Source organism: Convolutriloba macropyga, chromosome 14 (assembly GCF_964194025.1).
Source record: "Convolutriloba macropyga chromosome 14, txConMacr16.3, whole genome shotgun sequence".
Taxonomy (NCBI): Eukaryota; Metazoa; Xenacoelomorpha; order Acoela; family Convolutidae; genus Convolutriloba; species Convolutriloba macropyga.
This window is the reverse complement of record NC_134481.1, coordinates 42,329,162-42,350,711: the sequence shown is the minus strand read 5'-3', so window position 1 is coordinate 42,350,711 and position 21,550 is coordinate 42,329,162. Positions and strand designations below refer to the sequence as shown.

The following is a 21,550-nucleotide window of genomic DNA, read 5'->3' as shown; positions in this document are numbered from 1 at the left end:
GCTATGATTTTCACTGATCAGTCAAAATGCAGTTGCAAAATAATGAATTTCTAAATGTACAGGTTATGATTTTCACTGATCAGTCAAAATGCAGTTGTGAACTAGTGAATTTCATAAATGTACAGGTTATGATGTTCACTGATCAGTCAAAATGCAGTTGTGAACTAATGAACTTCATAGATGTACAGACTATGATTTTCACTGATCAGTCAAAATGCAGTTGTGAACTATTGAATTTCATAAATGTACAGGCTATGATTTTCACTGATCAGTCAAAATGCAGTTGTGAACTAATGAATTTCATAAATGTACAGGTTATGATTTTCACTGATCAGTCAAAATGCAGTTGTGAACTAATGAATTTCTAAATGTACAGGTTATGATTTTCACTGATCAGTCAAAATGCAGTTGTGAACTAATGAATTTCATAAATGTACAGGTTATGATTTTCACCGATCAGTCAAAATGCAGTTGTGAACTAATGAATTTCATAAATGTACAGGATATGATTTTCACTGATCAGTAAAAATGGCTGACGAAACAATGCACTGTACGCACATTGATGCTCAATTAAACTTTTTTGACGTTTTTCGAACGTTCGCTTATTTCCAGTTTATGGGACAGACTATATATGCATGCTATAGACTTACGTAAATTTGCAAAACGCAAGCGAACGGTCGCAAAAAAGGCTCAAATGTGCTTGATTCGTTACGTTTGAACTTTGACCTTTTAACTCTTTCCGATACTTTTTAAACGTTCGCATGACAGTTCATCAGTGATTATCTCCCTCTCTTGTCAAACTGCAGCCTGGTTCCATTTTTGTGTTCAAGTTATAATTTTCTTCGTTTCTTTTTCGTTCTTTTTTCTCCAAATTCAGCTTATGGTTTTTCCGTTCAGTCAAAACTGCGCTAGACAATCGCATAATGACCTATGATTAGGCTCAATTATGATCAGATTTTGATTTTTGCTGATCAGTCAACTACAAGAATGTATTGGTGAACAAACGTAGAGAAAAAGACCAGCAAAATCCTAGTAAAGATAAATTATTTCAGATGTCAAGAAAAACCCGCTAGTAATATCTGGATAAAGTGGGCAAAAAATTTTAAAAAAAAACTGAGTGGCTCATGTTAATTTCAGGGTAAGCACTCAGTGGTTGAGACGCTAGTTAATAGAGGGGCGAATTGTGCGAAAGAAGCTAAAGATGGCTGGACTTGTCTACACTACTCGTGTCAGAGGGGGGATGAAGAAATATCAAAAATACTCCTTGATAAGGTATGCTAGATCATAACAAGGCGGCTCGGTAATGTGCGATGGCACATAAGGTTCCGACTCCGCCCATCCACAATTTTGGCATAATTGTCTACCAAATGAGGAACAGATAGAAAAACCCAAAAATTATTTTTTGCGAATCCCAAAAAAGCCCAAGTCTTTTTCATAAAATTCTTTATGAAGGTTATGATAGCCTCCAAAGCAAATAACTCAGTGGAGTAAAAATTGATGCATTAGATTGCTGTAATATGTCAATATTTAGAAAGCGAGTCAAGACGAACAGCAAAATCAAACAACAACAACAACAAACATTAATTACATCAAAAAATTTATGTCCCTCTTAAAAACTAAATTTAATAAAAAAGTCAACATACCGTCAGATAAACCTAAAACTAAACAAAAATAACTTATAAATCACCAGTAAACATATGCGACAAGTCCATAAAAGGGTTTGATAACAATTATACAAAAAAGAACAAAAACAGTAAAGTAAAAAATTAACTTACTTTTTTGAAACAGTTAACTTCAAAGTAATAGATACCTTTAGGAATCAGTTAATATTACCACAATTTTACGATTACCACTGCTTCCATAGAAGGGCATTAGGATCTGTCCTTATTCATTTTTTAAAGCGGCAAAAAAGAACAACAAAAAAAACAAACAAAATTTCAGTTGAAACTTGCCAGAAAACGCTGTCAAAACCGTCAAGCCATATTTTGGCCCTCAAAATTTATTCGATTGCGCCTTCTTCAAACAGCTATAAAATAGTACGTGGCCATTCATTAATAAGACTAGGTAACAAGTAGACAAAAAAGCGAAGTGCTAAAGTATTTAATACTTTTAATTTTTTTTCGAAATAAAATTACATTCAATGTCATGAAAGGCATTAATTACAAAAAGAACTATTTAAATAGGGTCCTTTATACATGAAGAGGAAACCTTCGAGACCAGGGCTTCCAGGGAAGACCTGCAATTATCCAGAATATTTCGTGCATCTACAAAAAGGACGTCAAAATGACAAAAACCAAATTAATTTTTTTTTTGTGAAAAACCGGTATCGAAGCCAGTAAGGTCATAACAAATTCTTTAAAAAAAAGATTTTGGGACACCAATCCCTTTTATTCCCTTGACACCCGTAATTTCATATTTGACCTGTAATTAACTAACGATATCTGACCTGTAATTAACTAACGATATTTTACCCGTAATTTCATATTTGACCTGTAATTAACTAACGAGATTAGGTAACAAAAAGAAACATAAAGAGAACAAAATTGCGAAGTAAAAAAAGTTTTTTTTCTCAATTTTTGAAAACGATTGATTTCAAAGTCATGAAAGCCATCATCTACCTACTAATATCAGAATATGGGTTCTTCTATTCTTTCATGAGAAGCCAATGAAAGCTATCACTATACAGGAAATTTCATACGACCGAAACGACAAAGTATAAATGACAGTTAAAGACAAAATTAAAAAATTCAATTGATTTCTTCAAGAAAGAGGCGTCGAGGCCGTTAAAACGATGATGTATATCTTTCAGGATTTTAATATGATTATTTGTGCCTTATTTTGAGCGCTAATAACTTGACATGAGAACAGTCAATAATGTGATAATGAGACAAAATTAGAAAACGTGAAAAACTGGCAAATATCAAAACAAACAAAAATTTGAAATCTTGTAGTATCAAAGTCAGAAAACAGTAACCTCAGGCTTAAAACTGCAACCGTGAATAAATGTTAAATCAGTAGAAAGAAGAAGCATTCTTTCTTTGCTGCCATTAAGCTGGAAGTTGAACAAATTAAGAAAAGAATCGAGGAAAAGTTAATTAAGCCATTAGTTATTGAAAAGTCAATTATTTTTAAAAAAGAAACGACTATAAACTTTCAAGTAAAAAACTAAATGTATTATCTTGGAGCTGCTTAGTAGGCGAATTGGTTGGACCTATCACTCCTGAGCTTTGATTTGATATGTTCTGCTCTTTATTATTAAAAAAAAGATCTTTTTTTAAAAAAAAAGACCGACTAATTATAACCCAATTTTTTGGATTGTAACAGTCCAAGAATGGCCCAAAACTAGCCCTGCTCTTGCTTATTATCCGTTAGCAACAATTGATTTTTTGGAACGTTGTAGATATAGATAATTTGTTAGTTGAAAAACTGAAAAATAAATTTTGCATTTTTGATAATCAACGAGTAAAGTTAGCAAAAAACGGCAAAGTTTCAACTACAGAGCACTCTCAGCGGATTCTGAAGTAGAAATAGCCCCCCTCGGAGTCTACAAAGATTGTTTGAGTGTTTTTTGGGGGTGTACTGTCGGCGAATTTAATCAAAGTGGTCTAAATTAGTTTATTTCGTGCTGTTTTTGATGAAAAAGGCTAAATTTTGAAATGTTTATCCAGATTTTTCGACCAAAAATTAAATCAATACAATCAACAAGGCTTTTTCGTCTTCAAAAATAAAATCAACGACACTATTCGTAAAAATTATAACAAATTTTAGCAGTAAACATATGCGACCAGTCCATAAAAGGGTTTGATAACAATTATACAAAAAAGAACAAAAACAGTAAAGTAAAAAACTAACTTACTTTTTTGAAACAGTTAACTTCAAAGTAATAGATACCTTTAGGAATCAGTTAATATTACCACAATTTTACGATTACCACTGCTTCCATAGAAGGGCATTAGGATCTGTCCTTATTCATTTTTTAAAGCGGCAAAAAAGAACAACAAAAAAAAACAAACAAAATTTCAGTTGAAACTTGCCAGAAAACGCTGTCAAAACCGTCAAGCCATATTTTGGCCCTCAAAATTTATTCGATTGCGCCTTCTTCAAACAGCTATAAAATAGTACGTGGCCATTCATTAATAAGACTAGGTAACAAGTAGACAAAAAAGCGAAGTGCTAAAGTATTTAATACTTTTAATTTTTTTTCGAAACAAAATTACATTCAATGTCATGAAAGGCATTAATTACAAAAAGAACTATTTAAATAGGGTCCTTTATACATGAAGAGGAAACCTTCGAGACCAGGGCTTCCAGGGAAGACCTGCAATTATCCAGAATATTTCGTGCATCTACAAAAAGGACGTCAAAATGACAAAAACCAAATTAATTTTTTTTTGTGAAAAACCGGTATCGAAGCCAGTAAGGTCATAACAAATTCTTCAAAAAAAAAATTTTGGGACACCAATCCCTTTTATTCCCTTGACACCCGTAATTTCATATTTGAGCTGTAATTAACTAACGATATCTGACCTGTAATTAACTAACGATATTTTACCCGTAATTTCATATTTGACCTGTAATTAACTAACGAGATTAGGTAGCAAAAAGAAACATAAAGAGAACAAAATTGCGAAGTAAAAAAAGTTTTTTTTCTCAATTTTTGAAAACGATTTTTTTCAAAGTCATGAAAGCCATCATCTACCTACTAATATCAGAATATGGGTTCTTCTATTCTTTCATGAGAAGCCAATGAAAGCTATCACAATACAGGAAATTTCATACGACCGAAACGACAAAGTATAGATGACAGTTAAGACAAAATTAAAAAATTCAATTGATTTCTTCAAGAAAGAGGCGTCGAGGCCGTTAAAACGATGATGTATATCTTTCAGGATTTTAATATGATTATTTGTGCCTGATTTTGAGCGCTAATAACTTGACATGAGAACAGTCAATAATGTGATAATGAGACAAAATTAGAAAACGTGAAAAACTGGCAAATATCAAAACAAACAAAAATCTGAAATCTTGTAGTATCAAAGTCAGAAAACAGTAACCTCAGGCTTAAAACTGCAACCGTGAATAAATGTTAAATCAGTAGAAAGAAGAAGCATTCTTTCTTTGCTGCCATTAAGCTGGAAGTTGAACAAATTAAGAAAAGAATCGAGGAAAAGTTAATTAAGCCATTAGTTATTGAAAAGTCAATTATTTTTAAAAAAGAAACGACTATAAACTTTCAAGTAAAAAACTAAATGTATTATCTTGGAGCTGCTTAGTAGGCGAATTGGTTGGACCTATCACTCCTGAGCTTTGATTTGATATGTTCTGCTCTTTATTATTAAAAAAAAAGATCTTTTTTAAAAAAAAAAGACCGACTGATTACAACCCAATTTTTTGGATTGTAACAGTCCAAGAATGGCCCAAAACTAGCCCTGCTCTTGCTTATTATCCGTTAGCAACAATTGATTTTTTGGAACGTTGTAGATATAGATAATTTGTTAGTTGAAAAACTGAAAAATAAATTTTGCATTTTTGATAACCAACGAGTAAAGTTAGCAAAAAACGGCAAAGTTTCAACTACAGAGCACTCTCAGCGGATTCTGAAGTAGAAATAGCCCCCTCGGAGTCTACAAAGGTTGTTTGAGTGTTTTTTGGGGGTGTACTGTCGGCGAATTTAATCAAAGTGGTCTAAATTAGTTTATTTCGTGCTGTTTTTGATGAAAAAGGCTAAATTTTGAAATGTTTATCCAGATTTTTCGACCAAAAATTAAATCAATACAATCAACAAGGCTTTTTCGTCTTCAAAAATAAAATCAACGACACTATTCGTAAAAATTATAACAAATTTTAGCAAAATTGACTAAAATTTAGGCAAAAATTCCGGAAAATGTGAATATAAACAACGTGAATTCACTCTACTTTTCTCAGAAGTTTAAACCTCGATAGCTCCCTGTAGAAAACAAAAAATAAAAAAATCTTTTTAATTCCGTATTCTACGCTGGACGAGCTTTCTAATGATACCAGTCTCAACTCTCTACGATGAATATATCGATCGGCGAAAATTGATGGAACAAAAAAAACCCATTTGAGTATATAGTTCCTCCCCCCTCAAGAGGGTCGGAACAACTAGATCATTATATATAGTGGAACAAACAGCTTAATGGGTAACATCATCTAATAACCAGAACATTAATGTATAATTTTGATTATTTCAATAAATATTCGCAATGATTATTCTGAAGGCATGTATAAACTTTAACCTATTGGTTATATTATTAAATTAAATGTTTGAAAAAAAATAACTAAAGATGGACATTCGCGGCTGTAAGTGTTAAAAAATATTTTACGATATGCCCATGCTCAAGTTTAAACCTCGACTTATGGAAAGTCTTTAAAGTCTAGTGGGGGCTACGGCAAAAGGATCTTTTCTGCTAGCGCCCCCCCCCCCCCCACCCCCCTGAGTTTGGCACCCCCATTTAGACATGTTTAAACATACTGTTAAAGCTAAGTAAGTTTATAAATGATCATAAATGAACAATAAGCATTTATTAAAAGCTAGCACAGCTGTGTTTTGAAAGTATTACGTATTTCAACAAAAATTTGCTGCATATATCATTTTTGGTGTCAACGGTTACAATAAGGGTTCGATTTTCTAATTAATTTTCAGGAAACTATTATAAAAAATACCAATCTACCCAGACACTGTTGTTTCAATGAGATGCAAGTATCCTACAATTGGCAAAAACTTAAATTTTGGGGTGCTGAATTAAAGGCTGTATAAGGCTGGGGGGGGGGGGGGAGGAGGAGGCTAGCAGAAAAGATTCGGGCCAGTGGAGCGCCGAGCGCCTAATTGAAGTGGAGGTAGATTCTTTTGATGAGTCGAGCGCCAAGGTCTTTTTTATAGCAAACTAAGGTCGAGCATGGTCTTTCCGTAAGTCGAATAAGAACAGTTTTTGGACTAGTTTCACCTGTTTTGCTCATTTCGAATACGCGGATGCGCACAAGAATTCAAATACGCAGAGGAATTCAAACAGTAAAATCTTTTGAAGACGAAAAATTTGAAGAAATGTGAGTTAATTGTACAGAATGGTAAATTGTTAATTATGAGTAGTTTACGTTCTGAAACTGTGTATAATAAATTCGATTACAGGGTTAATTTATTCCAAAATGTGGTTCTAATTTTTACGTTTTCGTGTAGGGATGCCACCCAGATTGGCCAGAGATGAGGGGCTGGACCCCAGTTCACCTGTGTTGTCAAAATGGACATGCAAATCTACTTCTAATGCTGCTCAGAAACGGCGCCACTGTCAACGTGCAAGTATGTCAATTGATTGATAAGACGTACTAAATTTTACATATTTGGGACTGCAAGCTATCGTAAATCCTAGAATTGCATCTCTAGAACTGACGATAGGCATAAAACAGACAATTTCGAAAAAAAATGATATCATTACGCAGCAAAACGTACCCCTCAGCCGAGTGGATTTACTGAAATTTGTCACTTTTCATTGATAGCTTTGTTAACAACGTCTAAATTAGACATTAATGAAAAAAACCTTAATTGTAAATTACTGCATAAAAGAAAAATAGATTTATGAAGTGAACTTTTTGCGATTAAGAAAAATTAAGAAATCAACTTCAGGCTCAAAATTAACGTTTTGCAGAAGAATAGCTTTACGATAAATTTTTCACCCAATAATTTTCTTAATGAAGTTTGTTCATTCAAGTTTTCTTGTTAATTAAGCGTTTGCTGCAATCACTGGATACCAAATTGATTTCATCGCATGGTTTTTTTAATAACGTATAGGTCTCAGCAACACAAAAAATATCAGGATGAATATAACTGAAAAGAAAACACGTTAAATTACTTGAAAAGCGTTAAACTATTTTTTACCCACCTTAAGTTGCTTAAGATTGAGTTGAGAACTTTTTTCAAAGCTATGAGGGCACTGCTTTAGTTTTTCTTTAAAAGTGCCTGAAAATTTAGCCTAAGAATACCTTAGATCTTGTCTGATCTGTAAAAAAATATATGCTCCGGAGAAAAATAAGATAAAAACTGAGGGCACCCAATAAAATCAAAAGTGTGGTCAGTTATAATTATGACTATAATTTGGGTTCAATGTTTGTCTTTGCTTAACTTTTCAATTCAAATTAACTGGAGGAGACTGTAAAAACACAATACAGTGGTAAGCGTGAGCTCATTAGTGAACCTATAAGAATTTTAGTTTAGAAAAATACTTTCAAGGTGCGGATGCAACAAATTCCCAAATAATAACTCCAAATTTTGGTGGTTAAAATTGCTAAATTCCTGAAAAGTATCTCCAAACTTCAATGGTTAAAATTGCTAAGCTCTTAAAAAGTATCTCCAAATTTCAGTAGTTAGAATTGCTAAGCTCTTAAAAAGTATCTCCAAATTTCAGTAGTTAGAATTGCTAAGCTCTTAAAAAGTATCTCCAAATTTCAGTGGTTAAAATTGCTCAAATAATTGTCAGAAAATTTTTGGCTTTTGTGGCGCTTTTGACAAATAAGTAGTACCAAATTTGTCGTAACATTAACAGGCGTGAAATCACCCCCTGACAAACCCTGAATGACAATTTTTATAATGCCAATCTCGTGACCAAGATAGATATACTGTTATTCGTTAGCCGGAATATGGAAACTACGCCTTTGAAAAATATGAACGTTGCTATGCATTTTTCTTGTAATGGGAATAATACTTGTAAGAAATGTTTTAAACAAAATCATTTTTGAAGAATAAATTTCTGTAATAGATTTGTGAGAGTGTAATTGTTTGTTGTTGGATTTTTTGAGTTTTTAGTATATAGAAAAGAAAGTTTACGCAGAAAACTTATAATTATATCAGAATTCGCCGTTCTCTTTCACTCAAATCCGTCTCGTTGGGGACGTGAAAGGGAAAATGAACAATCTATAGGGTCAAAAATATCCAAATATTTGTGCAAGTTAGCAAGAAATAGCTTTGATGGTTTTGTATATGAAAAAAATAAAGATATTTTACAATTTTTCAATTTTGGCCGTATCGATTATTTTTGTTCTTTTTGGAGTATGGGTGATTTGACATCAAGCGAAAGAAATCAAAAATGAATATTTTTTTTTGTAATTCAACTTTATCAAAAAAGTGAGACCAAAATTTTGCACTGGTTTCATAACTTGCGAATAAAAACTTGTGAGAAAGATAAGTCGTGATCAAAATTTTTTGAGAATTTTTTCAGCATCAGGTCATTGGAAAAATGCGACAAAGCTGCATTTTCCTTCAAACTTCCGAATCACAAATTATAAAGTTTTTTTTTGCTCAGTGAATGTAATCATGCCATTATAGGGCCTGTACACGCATAACACACACACACACACACACACACGCACACACACACACACACACACACACACACGAACACACACACACACTCACTCACACTCACACTCACACACACACACACACTAAAGGTGACGGAAAACACTCTTTCGCTCGATAATGTTAATTCATCGGAACTTCAATTCATATAGATAAGCAACTGTAAATCCACAACGTTTTAAAGGCAAAAGCATCGTTTTACTTGAAGGCAAATCTAGCTTGATCTTTTTTAGCAGGTATTTTGTCTGAGCCGATTTTCGACTCAGATTGGTCACCGATACGTTTTCGAAACATAAAAATATTAAGCCTAAAAAGAGCGCAATCAATTCAGTATATTAGTAGGCTCAACGAAAATTATGTTTAACGAACTTTTTCCGAGCTTTCAATGCCAAATAGAACGTATTTTGTGTGCATTTAATCTTTTGTAAGGCTTACATGGTTAAGAAATAATGACTTAATAAAGTTTCTCGCTGGATAGATTTGAATAGCACACTTAAATAGATTGTTCATTTACGCGGTAACATCCTCCGGCCCGGAAGAAAATGTTGGGAGGATCGGTACAAGTTTAACGAGTGGGCGGACGAGCGATCCGGATGACGTGCGTAAGACGGCGGAGCGGGCGACGCTGTCGGAGCCGTACCGAAGTTCCTCAATCCGAGCGGTTGGATAGTAACCCCTAGGGTTGCTTTCTTCAACGATCCAAACTAAATCACCGACCTTGAGGTGTTGCTCGGCAGGCGTCTGCCACTTAGATCTACGGTTCAACGCAGGTACAAACTCCTTGAGCCAACGTGCCCAAATTGCATTGGCGTATGACTGTGAACGGGCGTATCGCTTACGATGATCGAACTCGTCGACGCCAACGATAGACGGAATTCTGGTTGCTTGGTTACCGAGTAGAAAATGATTAGGTGTTATTGCACCTAGGTCGGACGGGTCGGCGCTTACGGACGTTAAAGGACGTGAGTTTAGTGCGTATTCAACAAGACAAAAAGTAGTGTTCAACACCTCATCTGTGAGGCGACGCATACCGAGAATAGTGTACAGTACTCTTCTAAAACTACGAACTAACCTCTCCCAGATGCCACCTTGGTGTGGCGCACTGGGTGGATTGAACCTCCACTTAATGCCCTTATGTGCAAGTTCGGCAGCAATTTTCAGCGTATTCCATTTTTCCACACATTCACGGAGCTCTTTCTCCGCTCCAATGAAGTTCGTACCATTATCCGACCAAATCATAGCAGGAGTACCCCGACGGGAGACGAACCGCTCCACTCCCATTACACAGGAACTAGTGTCCATGGACGGGACCACTTCAACATGGACAGCACGAGTAGTGAGACAAGTGAAGAGAAATCCCCACCTCTTCTCGGTAGTCCGACGAACTGTGACGTAGAATGGGCCGAAGTAATCAACCCCGGTGTTGGTAAAGGGAGGAGACTGGTATGCGAGTCTCTCCTTTGGGAGGTCTGCCATGATGGGTTGAATGGTTGCTGCACGGAACTTTCTACACAAGACGCAGTTTGATTTGATGGAACGCAGTGTGGAACGCAGTTTTAGGATGGCATAACGTTCTTGTACCTTTTACCTTAAGTAGTCGATGCCTTGATGATGGTTCTTCAAATGAGTATGCCGCAGAAACAGTTTAACAAAAATATGACGCGCATCCAGCACGATAGGATGCCTAGTGTCAAAGTCAATTTCCACTAGCCGTCGGAGTCGACCAGAGGAACGGATGAGACCATGAGGTCCAATAAACGGAGTAAACTGAGCAATGCGGCTGCTCTTCTTAACGGATTTGTCGTCAAGAAGATCCTTTCTTTCAGTATTAAAGGACTCTCCTTGAACCAAGTACTGGAGATGACGCTCGGCTTCGTCAAGCTCAACAGGGTCGGCTATGCTGCCGTCTACGGTACGGTAACTTTCATGAGATGGTAAAAGACGGAGCACATATGCGGTGACACGAAGTAATTTTTGATAAGAACTGAACTTATCAAACGGGATTAGATTAAAGCTTTGTTCCTTAGGCGGCTTGGTTACGGATGCGGCTAGAGATGAGATGGAGTCATCATCTTGTTCCTTGGTTACAACGCCGAATTTGATGTTATCAGCGACGTCAGTATTTGGCACAAAAGGGAATTGCTTAGTTCTCAAGAAGTCAGGACCCCTCACCCAGCTACTTGATTGCAAAACTTCAGCGGACATGGCACGCGTGCCAGCATCTGCCGGATTATCACAAGTGGCAACGTGGTTCCATTGGTCAACGCTGGTGTTCTCCAGGATTTCACTAGCACGATTTGCAATGAAGATGGGGTGTTTGTTTGTTGAGTTTATCCACTGCAAGACGATGGTACTATCTGTCCACATAAAGACTTTATCCACAGTAACCGTTAATGCTCGACAGATTTCCCTTTTTAAACGGGCAGCGAGGAGAGCGGCTTGTAATTCCAACTTAGGAACTGTCATTACCTTCATAGGTGAAACACGGGCCTTGCCCAAGACAAACGCCAGCTCTGTAACTTGAAATCTCCCCGGAGTTGCAAGTTACTTGAGCCCTTAGAAAACCTACTGCACTGAATACGTCTTGCTAGCTATCACCAAACATGTGGAGTTCAAGATGTTGGAATGGTCCTGAAAAGTAACTTCTCGGTATAGTGATCTCAGCTAACCGCGGCAGTTCAATACACCAGGCAAGGAATCTATCAACTGTGTCCTTAGGTAACTCGTCATCCCAACTTTGTCCATTGACACGCCAAATGTCTTTCAAGATTAACCGAGCACCAACAGTGAAAGGTGCGACAAGACCAATTGGGTCGTAGACCTTTGACACAAGACTTAAGACCAAGCGCTGTGTTAAACTTTTCGTGATGGTGCTGTTAGTGCCCCTACTCACAACCAGAGTATCGTTGTTGTGATCCCACTTAAGCCCAAGCACGTGCATTGATTCCTCCTTTGATGAAACGATGACCTTCGGTTCAGTGGATTGAGCAGACCCATCAATTCGGTCAGCCAGATCTGGTACATTGCTTACAAACTTAGTAAGCTTGAACCCACCTAGATGGAGAAGATGTACCAATTCCTTCGACCTAATGAGGGCCCTCTCGGGGGATTCCACAGAGTCCAAGTAATCGTCCCTGTAGAAGTTCTCAAGGACGGCTTTCGCAGCTTCTGGGTACTCCTTAGCATTATCGCGTGCCGTGCGCTGAAGTGCGTAGTTGGCGCAGGTGGGCAAATCTTTTGCCCCAAAGATGTGGCGCGTATACTGGTGTACCACAACATTTGATGTGGGGTCCTCCCGCCACAAAAAGCGCAATGATGGTTGATCACATGGCAACACTCCAACTTGGAGGAACATTCCCTCGATGTCGGCGGATACGGCAAATGGATGTTGTCTGAACCGTAGGAGTACATAGATTAGGTTTTGCAGTAGGTCAGGTCCGGTGTGTAATGACCTATTAAGAGATGCGCCATGGAATTTTGCTGCTCCGTTTAGTACCCTACGAACCTTGCCCGGCTTGTTCGGGTTAACAACCGGATGGTGTGGTAGGTACCACTCTCGTTCCGAGCGACTTTCCACCTTATGAGCATCTTTGACCCTTACTACGTAGCCTTTGTCTAGGTCCTCTTTGATGGTATTCGAGTACTTTTCCCTTAAAGTCTGGTCTTTCGTAAGCCGCTTTTCCAAAGATTTCAATTGAACCAGCGCTGAGAAGTAATTGTTGGGCAGTTCGATGTTATCTTCAGCCCATAGCATTCCTACATCGTACCTTTTTCCATTATGCACGGTGGTGTTTTCAAGAATTTCATGCGCACGCGCATCCGAGGCGGATCGTGGGTCTACTTGCTTAAGTGCGCCGTACGACTCCATGTCGTACCAAGATTTTACCTGACTAGCGAGTTCAAAATCCTGCTCCATATTAGCTTTGAAACAAGTCGAGACTAAACCTGAAGACGACGGTAGAGGGCCGCTTAGAACCCAACCTATGGGCAAGCGAACAGCGAAGGGCGAGGACTTCTCGTCGGCAGCGAAGTACTCTAACGGGCGGATGGCATGATACACATCCTGTCCAAGTATCATCTCAATGCTTCCATGGCAATATGTAACTGGGTCTAGAACTGCTAGGTGCGGGTATGTTTCCTGAAGTGCTTTAACGTTGATGACATCGGCGCCTACATTCAAATCTTCCTTTACGTAGGGGCTGACTTTAAAGGGTTCAAATGTTTGGTTGTCGCGTGGTGTTACAATTAGTTCAACTAGCTTAGTGTCTACAACCTCCTCGGTATTTATACCCTTGACTGTTAGTTTTAATGCTGTACCGTGCAAACCAAGTCTTTTTGCAAGATCATTGGACACCCAAGAGTTGCTGCAAGCGGTATCACACAAAACTAAAGCCGTGGTATCTTTAACGGAGGAGCTCTTCAACTGTAATTCAGTCACCTGAAGGAGGCCTTTCACATTACTCACAGATGACAAAGTAGTGGTCTTACTCGATGATTGGACACTAGGAAGTTTACTTTGATTTGCACCGGCATTAGAATTATTATTGTTGTTGTTTGGAGGGGATTTTGATGGATAAACCCTCTCAGCTCCATGGAGAAGAGTATTATGTGAGCTGTTGCAATCGTCCTTCCTACATTTCCTGGGGTTTGGGCTTTGCCTGAACATATGCTTTTCTCTCAAACATGAGAAACACAGTTTTGCTTCCACCACTACCTTTGCTCGCTGAGTGGGAGACTTTTCTTTAAATACCCTACACTCCCAGATGCGATGATTGCCTTTACACACGATGCAGCGAGGGGTTGCAGGCGTTGCCGATGTTGAGGCTGGTCTCTGAGTGCCCTTAGTTTGTGTATTAGCAGCAAAACTTCTTGAGGCAACTTTGGTCTTTACTACTGAGTTGGTGTTATCCTCAGTTCTTGCCTTCGATGAAGTTTGTTTCATTAAATCGTGTGCCTCGGCCTTCTCCTTCAACCAATCGTTGAAGTCAAGAAGTGTTGGCTTTACCCAATGTTTCTTCACTGTGAAGAGTGACCAAGACTCTTTCAGATTGGGCGGCAATTTTTGCACAGCCGTGTTGAGAAGTGAGGCGCTCTTAACGTCTGAGTCGTATGAGAGTGATTTAAAGACCCCTACAAGACTTGAAATTGTTGCAGAATAGTTTATGATGTTATCACTATTGTGCATCTTAAGTGGAGGAAAAGAGCTGAGTTTGTCTAAGTGTGCACTGACTACTGCCTGTGGTTGGCCAAATTTACGTTCGAGTGTCTTAAGTGCGTCCTTATACATTACACCACAGTATGCGAACTCAGCGATGGCGGTTTTAGCTTTTCCAGTTACAAGAGTTTTTAAGTATGTTAACTTGACATCATCAGTCAAGGACTGTGCGTCTATGGCGCTTTTAAATTGTCCGAACCATTCGTGTCACTGCAGGGGATCACCATTGTACTGTGACGACTTCCACTCGGGCAGTGGATCGTTCTTCTTACAAGTAATTGCCTCTGCCAACTGCTTTACCAAATCCGCAGAGTCCAAAGAAGGAGCCGAAGGTGTGGGATGCGGCGGGCCACCCCAACACAACGGGTTCGAAACGGTAGCTCCATACGTTGGCGGAATGATCGGAGTGACAAAGGTGGAGGCGGTACCTGTGGAAGAACTAAATGGATTCGCTTGCATGAAGTCTGATGTTACGTAATTTTGAGCGCCTGCTGCTGCTTGTACATGAGAGGAGCGGTGCGATGTAGATATATGAGGGTTGATTGACGGGGCCGGTTGTACGGTGTATATGTTTGCGGATGTTCGTACAAGTGGTACTGCATTAAAGGGGACTGCTGCTGGAAAACGCCAGACATTTGGATCTGGAGGAGCAGGAGGTGCGTGGGTTATAGGGACAAAACTTCGGCGAAGGAGGAAAGCGGAATGCTGGTGGGATTAACGTGAAATGCGGTGGTGCGAGGTTTAGAACGGGGGATGGTGGGGCTCGTACATTTATGTGTGCTTGTGGCGGATTAGGTGCTAGAGGAGCATTAACGATTGTATTAAAAGGTGGTGAATGCGGAGGGCTGACTAAATTCAACTGTCCCGGCATGCTCGATCTGCGAGGGAATTGATGATCTAACTGTAAACCATCGAAGTGCATTGTTGCTTGAGACAGTTGTCGGGCTGTGTTTGGGGCGTTTAGTTGAGTTGGCATACCAAAGTTTATTGGTGATGGAGGCGTATATTGAGGCTGTTGCTGCTCTTGCATGATGTTGTTTGCAACATGTGCATCATTGGTTACATTGGTTCTACTACTTGGTTCTTGGACAGGGAGGTTGATGTTGGCCTCAACTTGACCATGTGTATTGAGATTGAAGTGTGAGTTTGGAAGTTGAGCTGAAGAAGGTCGTTGGACAATTGCTTGGTTGGATTGGGCGATGGAACCAGAAAAGTGCACACTCGGTTCGTTTGCAACATCTGCCATGTTCCCGGCCGGTGACGAATTAATCCAATCTTGAACAAGTTTCTTGCTCTTTACTGAACTTCTCTCCGTAAAGAGCCCACTCATTTTGCCTGTACCAGACCCGTCTGCTGATGATTTTGTCATCAACTTAATTTCCTCAAGTGCTGCAGCAGCTACTTCCTTGCGATGATCCTCAAGCGGCTCAATTTCCAATTCCCGCAATTTCGTTTGTTTTTCAATTTCGAGACGCTGTCTAGCAATGCGAAGCTTTGCTTCATGTTATTTCTCAAGTTCCTCCCTTTTGAGTCTTGATAGTTCTAAGTCTCGTTGACGCTGACTTGATCTTTTTGAGGAAGTCATATGTGAACTTGATTTTGAATGGTGAGAGGTATACTGCTCTGCTGTCTCTTTGTCATGGACCGAATTGATATACCCTCGAGCAGCAGCAATGAACTCATCAGTTTTCTTTGTTACAGTCTCTAACCATTTTTCAAGGTTCTTACAGGCAGCATCTGGATTTTCAGTCTTTTGTGCCAGATCAAAGAGCTCTTCATTTTTATCAACTACTCTAATAAAAGCGTCTTTGCACTTCACAAGCAGACGTTCGATCTTAACTTTCCTATCTTGCTTATCCACAGCATTGTTAATTTCACCATAGATGTTGTTAAGTTCAGCCTCTAATTTTGCCCTCGCACTATAAAGTTTGTTGAATTTGTCCTGCAAAGTTGTCATGATCTTAAGAAAAACAGGAACCACAATTTTAATTTAGTACTATTATAAAGTACACAGACATGCAACAGCACAACACAAATGGGTTATACCGAACCCTAGTGTGACGGTTTGCCTAGCAAACCGCCAAAGAGCAAAGAAGTTCGTCGAGTACAATAGTACCCGGCGAAAGAAAGAAAGAACGGTGCGCAGGAAGCGCGAAACGGGACAGGACGGGAGACGGGACGGACGGGAAGGGACGCCGAACGAGTAACGCAAGACGCAACGGGAAACCGGACGGACAAACGGGAGCGTCGGGCGAATGGCGCGCGATGAAACGGGAGAATGGCACGGGCGGGGCGGAAAGGTCGGGCGGATGGCGCGCAACGAAACGGGAAAACGGCACGGGCTGGGCGGAAACGTCGGGCGGATGGCGCGCGACGAAACGGGAAAACGGCACGGGTGGGGCGGAAAGTACAAGCGAGGAGGCGGGGAGATCGATGCTAGCAGACCACAGCAACAAATTCAACCAAACAAGCTAGCCGTAACTCCAGAATAAACTTAAGTCACACCCTAGAAAGAAGGAGAAGAGCTACTGCCAGGTAAACTAGCACAAAACATTATGGGGCTTTATCGACGGCATCAAAACATTAAACAATTTACGGCAACGATGTAGTATAACCAAAAGTCGCAAAGGTCAGGAAATTTACTAGCCGTAACTCCAGAACAAACTTAAGTCACACCATAGCAAACCACCCTACCCAGACAACAAAAAGGCATACTACAAAAAATAATAAAGCTACAACAAATTGCTAGCAAACAAGTGTGGTGAAAGTCACGAAACAAACCAGCCGTAACTCTAGAATGAACTTAAGTCACACCCTAGCAAGGAACGAGACTAAACAGCAAACCAGCATACTAGCAGAAAGAAATTTTACTACAGCAAAAATTCAACATACTACATCATACAACAGATAAACGGGGAATAGAAAGAAACAAGGTGATATGGAAAAAACGACGGAAACGGAAAAATGAAACCAGATAACCTGCGGAAAACGGACGGTAGTGAATAACTCAAAGGATGGGGAGAGCAAAACGTTTAGTAAAGCGCTATCGGAGAGAACCAACCACAAACTAACCCGTAACTCTTGAGTAAACTAAGTCACACCGCCAGTCAGCGGGTAGACTCCCACAACAACGCAAGACTAAGTGACATTCAGGTTATCAAAGGCTTGTGTGAGTTCCGCCTCCTCGAACGCATGACGGGTGCGGAGCGTTTTACGGCGGCGCTTTGAAAGTTTTTTCGGTCGGGAGCGTGTTAATAGGGACCGGAGGTTGTTCTTATGAGCCAAGACAATCGTGAGTGTTTTCAGCTCAAGCGCAGGCCTTTGGTGTAATGCTCTGTACTCTTTAAGTAAACTAGGATCTTTCTGTTTACGTCTAGACACAATGTTTTCACTAAGTGTATGGTAACTAGAGTACTACGCTTGAGCTGATCAGAAATATCAGGAGTTCCCTCTCTGGGGCAATACACAATAGCTTCTATGCGCTCCTGATAGTTTTCAAGCACTGCAATAAGCTGTGAAGGTGTTAAAGGCTTATTGTTGTTGCTTCGATGACGTGAAAGCGAATTGTTCACTACATCATGCCATATAACTAGGCGCTTCTTATCATGAAAGAAATGACTCAACTGGAACTGCGCTGTTTTTCGGACTTTCAAAGCGTTAGGTTGAAACTTAGACCCGGTAATGCGTAAACGTTACGTTTGTAACGATTTTGTGTTACTTGAGGCGCAGTTTTTATGGCGTGATGAAGTGAACTTGCAGCTAATATGGAAACCATATAATGTTTTTACAACATAAATGATTTGAGCTTTGCTCAAACTCCGAGCCTTGATGTTAAATACACAATTTTCACGAGTTACCAAGAATAAGCGCTTATTTGAGAAAAAACTTGAAAAACTTGACCAAATTGTCTTTTTTTTTAAATCGACAAGTTTATGCAATTGTTACATACGCATTTAATAATTTTCCTTTAAAATGATAGGGACAAAAGAATTTTTTCAAATTTGGTCAAATTTTTCAAAAATTTAAAGTTTTTTTTGCTACGCTTTTATGTCAAGAACAGCGAAAAAAACACCGCAATTTGATTAATTCTGGATTTTGACAAAAATTTGTCAAAATTCTTGTTTTTCAAAAAAATTTTAAGGGGTAGGTTATTGGTGACCGGTGAACTCAAAAAATTTTGTTATATGGGATAGGAAATGGGTTCTGGGAGGCTAGATTTGCCGGTTAAAGCACCAGTTTTTTATCAACATACAACATCAAAGTTAAATTTTTGACAAGTCTTACAGTTTTTTGTTGATGATATACATTGAATCCGCAATTTGGTCTAACTCGGAAGAACTGACGAGGGCTACTTCGAGTTGGTCCTTCTCCACTTGATCCCACTCGTTGAGAGGCAAGAGCTAGAAGGGCGAAACTGTCGGCGTCTGAAAATCTCAAATGGTTTCAATCTGAGTCTTGAGTCGTTTCGCAACTTCAATGTAGTGTGCTGATCGTCTTGTTCTCGTCTGTTAACTTTTGACTCTGCATATGGAGTCGATGTGGTGCTTCTCAGAGGGTTTAATTGAATATAACTGAATATAATTGCGATAAATTTTGTTTAAACTGACATTCTAAGTGATTCACTAAATGAAGATCACCCGCGTGGACATTCTCTCTCGTCGAGGGCATTCAAATGTGCAAATAGTTTCTCAATTGCGCATACCCCGTTTTATTGTAGCGTGTTCATGCGACAAGCAGCTAGCTTATTTTCGACATTTGGCCCTGATATTCAATTTTCCCTGATAGGGGGAGCGGTACCAAGATAAAGGTGACGGAAAACACTCTTTCGCTCGATAATGTTAATTCATCGGAACTTCAATTCATATAGATAAGCAACTGTAAATCCACAACGTTTTAAAGGCAAAAGCATCGTTTTACTTGAAGGCAAATCTAGCTTGATCTTTTTTAGCAGGTGTTTTGTCTGAGCCGATTTTCGACTCAGATTGGTCACCGATACGTTTTCGAAACATAAAAATATTAAGCCTAAAAAGAGCGCAATCGATTCAGTATATTAGTAGGCTCAACGAAAATTATGTTTAACGAACTTTTTCCGAGCTTTCAATGCCAAATAGAACGTATTTTGTGTGCATTTAATCTTTTGTAAGGCTTACATGGTTAAGAAATAATGACGTAATAAAGTTTCTCGCTGGATAGATTTGAATAGCACACTTAAATAGATTGTTCATTTACGCGGTAACACACACACACACACACACACACACACACACACACACGCACACACACACACACACATACACACACGCACACACACACATACACACACACACACACACTCAACCACACACACACACACACACACACACACACACACTCAACCATACACACACACACACGCACAGACACACACACACACACACATACAGGCACAAACACACACACACACACACACACACGCTCACACACACATACAGACACAAACACACACACACGTGTACACAAACACACACACGCACACACTTACACACACACGCACACACACACGCACAAACACACACACACACACACACTAAGTAAAAAGGACTAAGTTTACGTAGAAAGTATTTTAGGATCGCAGAGGACTGACCCCTCTCTATCTGGCATCACAGAATGGGTTCACAGATATCGTAGCCATACTACTTCAAAGAGGAGCCGAGTAAGTAAGAATAACCAACCACCGCTTCGTGTCATCTGAATATCTGTTTTTCTAACGCTCAGTTTAACAAAGAAACTAAAAATTGCAAGCTTCAATTATGTTCATACATCACTCAAAATAAAGTATAAGTAAATTCATAAGGATTGTGAGCAGGTAAAGCCATGTACAGGTGAAATTAATCTGCAATTTTCCTCAAAATTGTTTACCAGCATAACATGCAATTATGTTAACTGCAAAAGTAATTTAGTTTCTAATAGATAACTTTGAAGCGAAAAATGTTAGGGTTAATTACCGGAAAGAAGAAGGTATACTTTTTTGCTGAAATTGCCTTATTATTGCGTTGTTCAGGTAAAATGAAAGTAATTTTAGCAGGACTGCACGAAATTTTCATGTAAGTGTACCTGCAATTGCAGATACGTTCAGGTACCCTGCAGGTAGCGTGCAAGAACGCCAAAACACCTGCACAGTTCAAGTAAATTGATCTGATTTCTTCAGAAACTTTATCTGCACGTTTTTAGAGTGTAGTAATAACCCACTGCGTATAATCTAAACATCAACCAGAAACTTGTTGTTTTGGTTTTTTTGGGGTTAAGAGTTTTGCAAAATAGTCTACTAATTTGATTGTTTTGAAAAGTATTGCAAATATTTTTCGGCCTATTATCCCAGTTACTTACTTATCAAAAACTATACCTTCTCAAATGGGCTTTTTTGTTCAGTCAATTTTGGTCGATCGATATATTCATCGCAGAGAAATGTGAGCGGTATCATTAAAAAGCTTGTCCAGCGTAGAATTCAAAATTAAAAAGATTTTTTTTATTTTCGTTTTTTTCGAGGAGTTATCGAGGATTGAAGTTTTTTGTGAACACGGGACATTTGATAACTTTTAGTGTGATTTTTCTTCAAATTAAGAAATTTTCTATAAAATTAGTATTTCAAATTTAAATTTCATGCCAAAAAATGAACCAATTTCGTGTTCCTAATAAGCTAAAGGCGATAAAAAAAAGATGAGTTCAGGTCTCACATTGAGCTTCGAATTAAAAAAAATAGAAATCTGTCTGAGAGCTCTTTTTTTATAAAACTTTTCTACTTTTTTTGTTTTTTTAAGTCACCTAGAGACAAGTCACTTTTCATATTGAAGTTCCGTTAATGACAAACTTCCTTTGCAGTCAAATGAAGCCCAATGAACAAAAAAAATTGTTTTCAAGGAACTGCTCTTGTTTTTTTTTAATTCGACTCTGAGTTTTCGTAATTTTAAATGAAATTTTGATTTTCTTTT

At 38.7% G+C, this 21,550-nt stretch overlaps 1 protein-coding gene across 2 annotated transcripts in view; it reads left to right on the top strand.

Annotated features, from left to right (window-relative positions):
• LOC142352986 (uncharacterized) overlaps nt 1-21,550 on the top strand; it is a 64,338-nt gene that overhangs the window by 29,959 nt on the left and 12,829 nt on the right. For both annotated transcript variants that reach the window (XM_075405155.1, XM_075405153.1), the window contains exons 3-5: nt 1,138-1,272; nt 7,196-7,315; nt 20,189-20,274. In XM_075405155.1, coding sequence (XP_075261270.1) covers nt 1,138-1,272; nt 7,196-7,315; nt 20,189-20,274 — 341 coding nt within the window. The remainder of the gene's footprint in view (nt 1-1,137; nt 1,273-7,195; nt 7,316-20,188; nt 20,275-21,550) is intronic.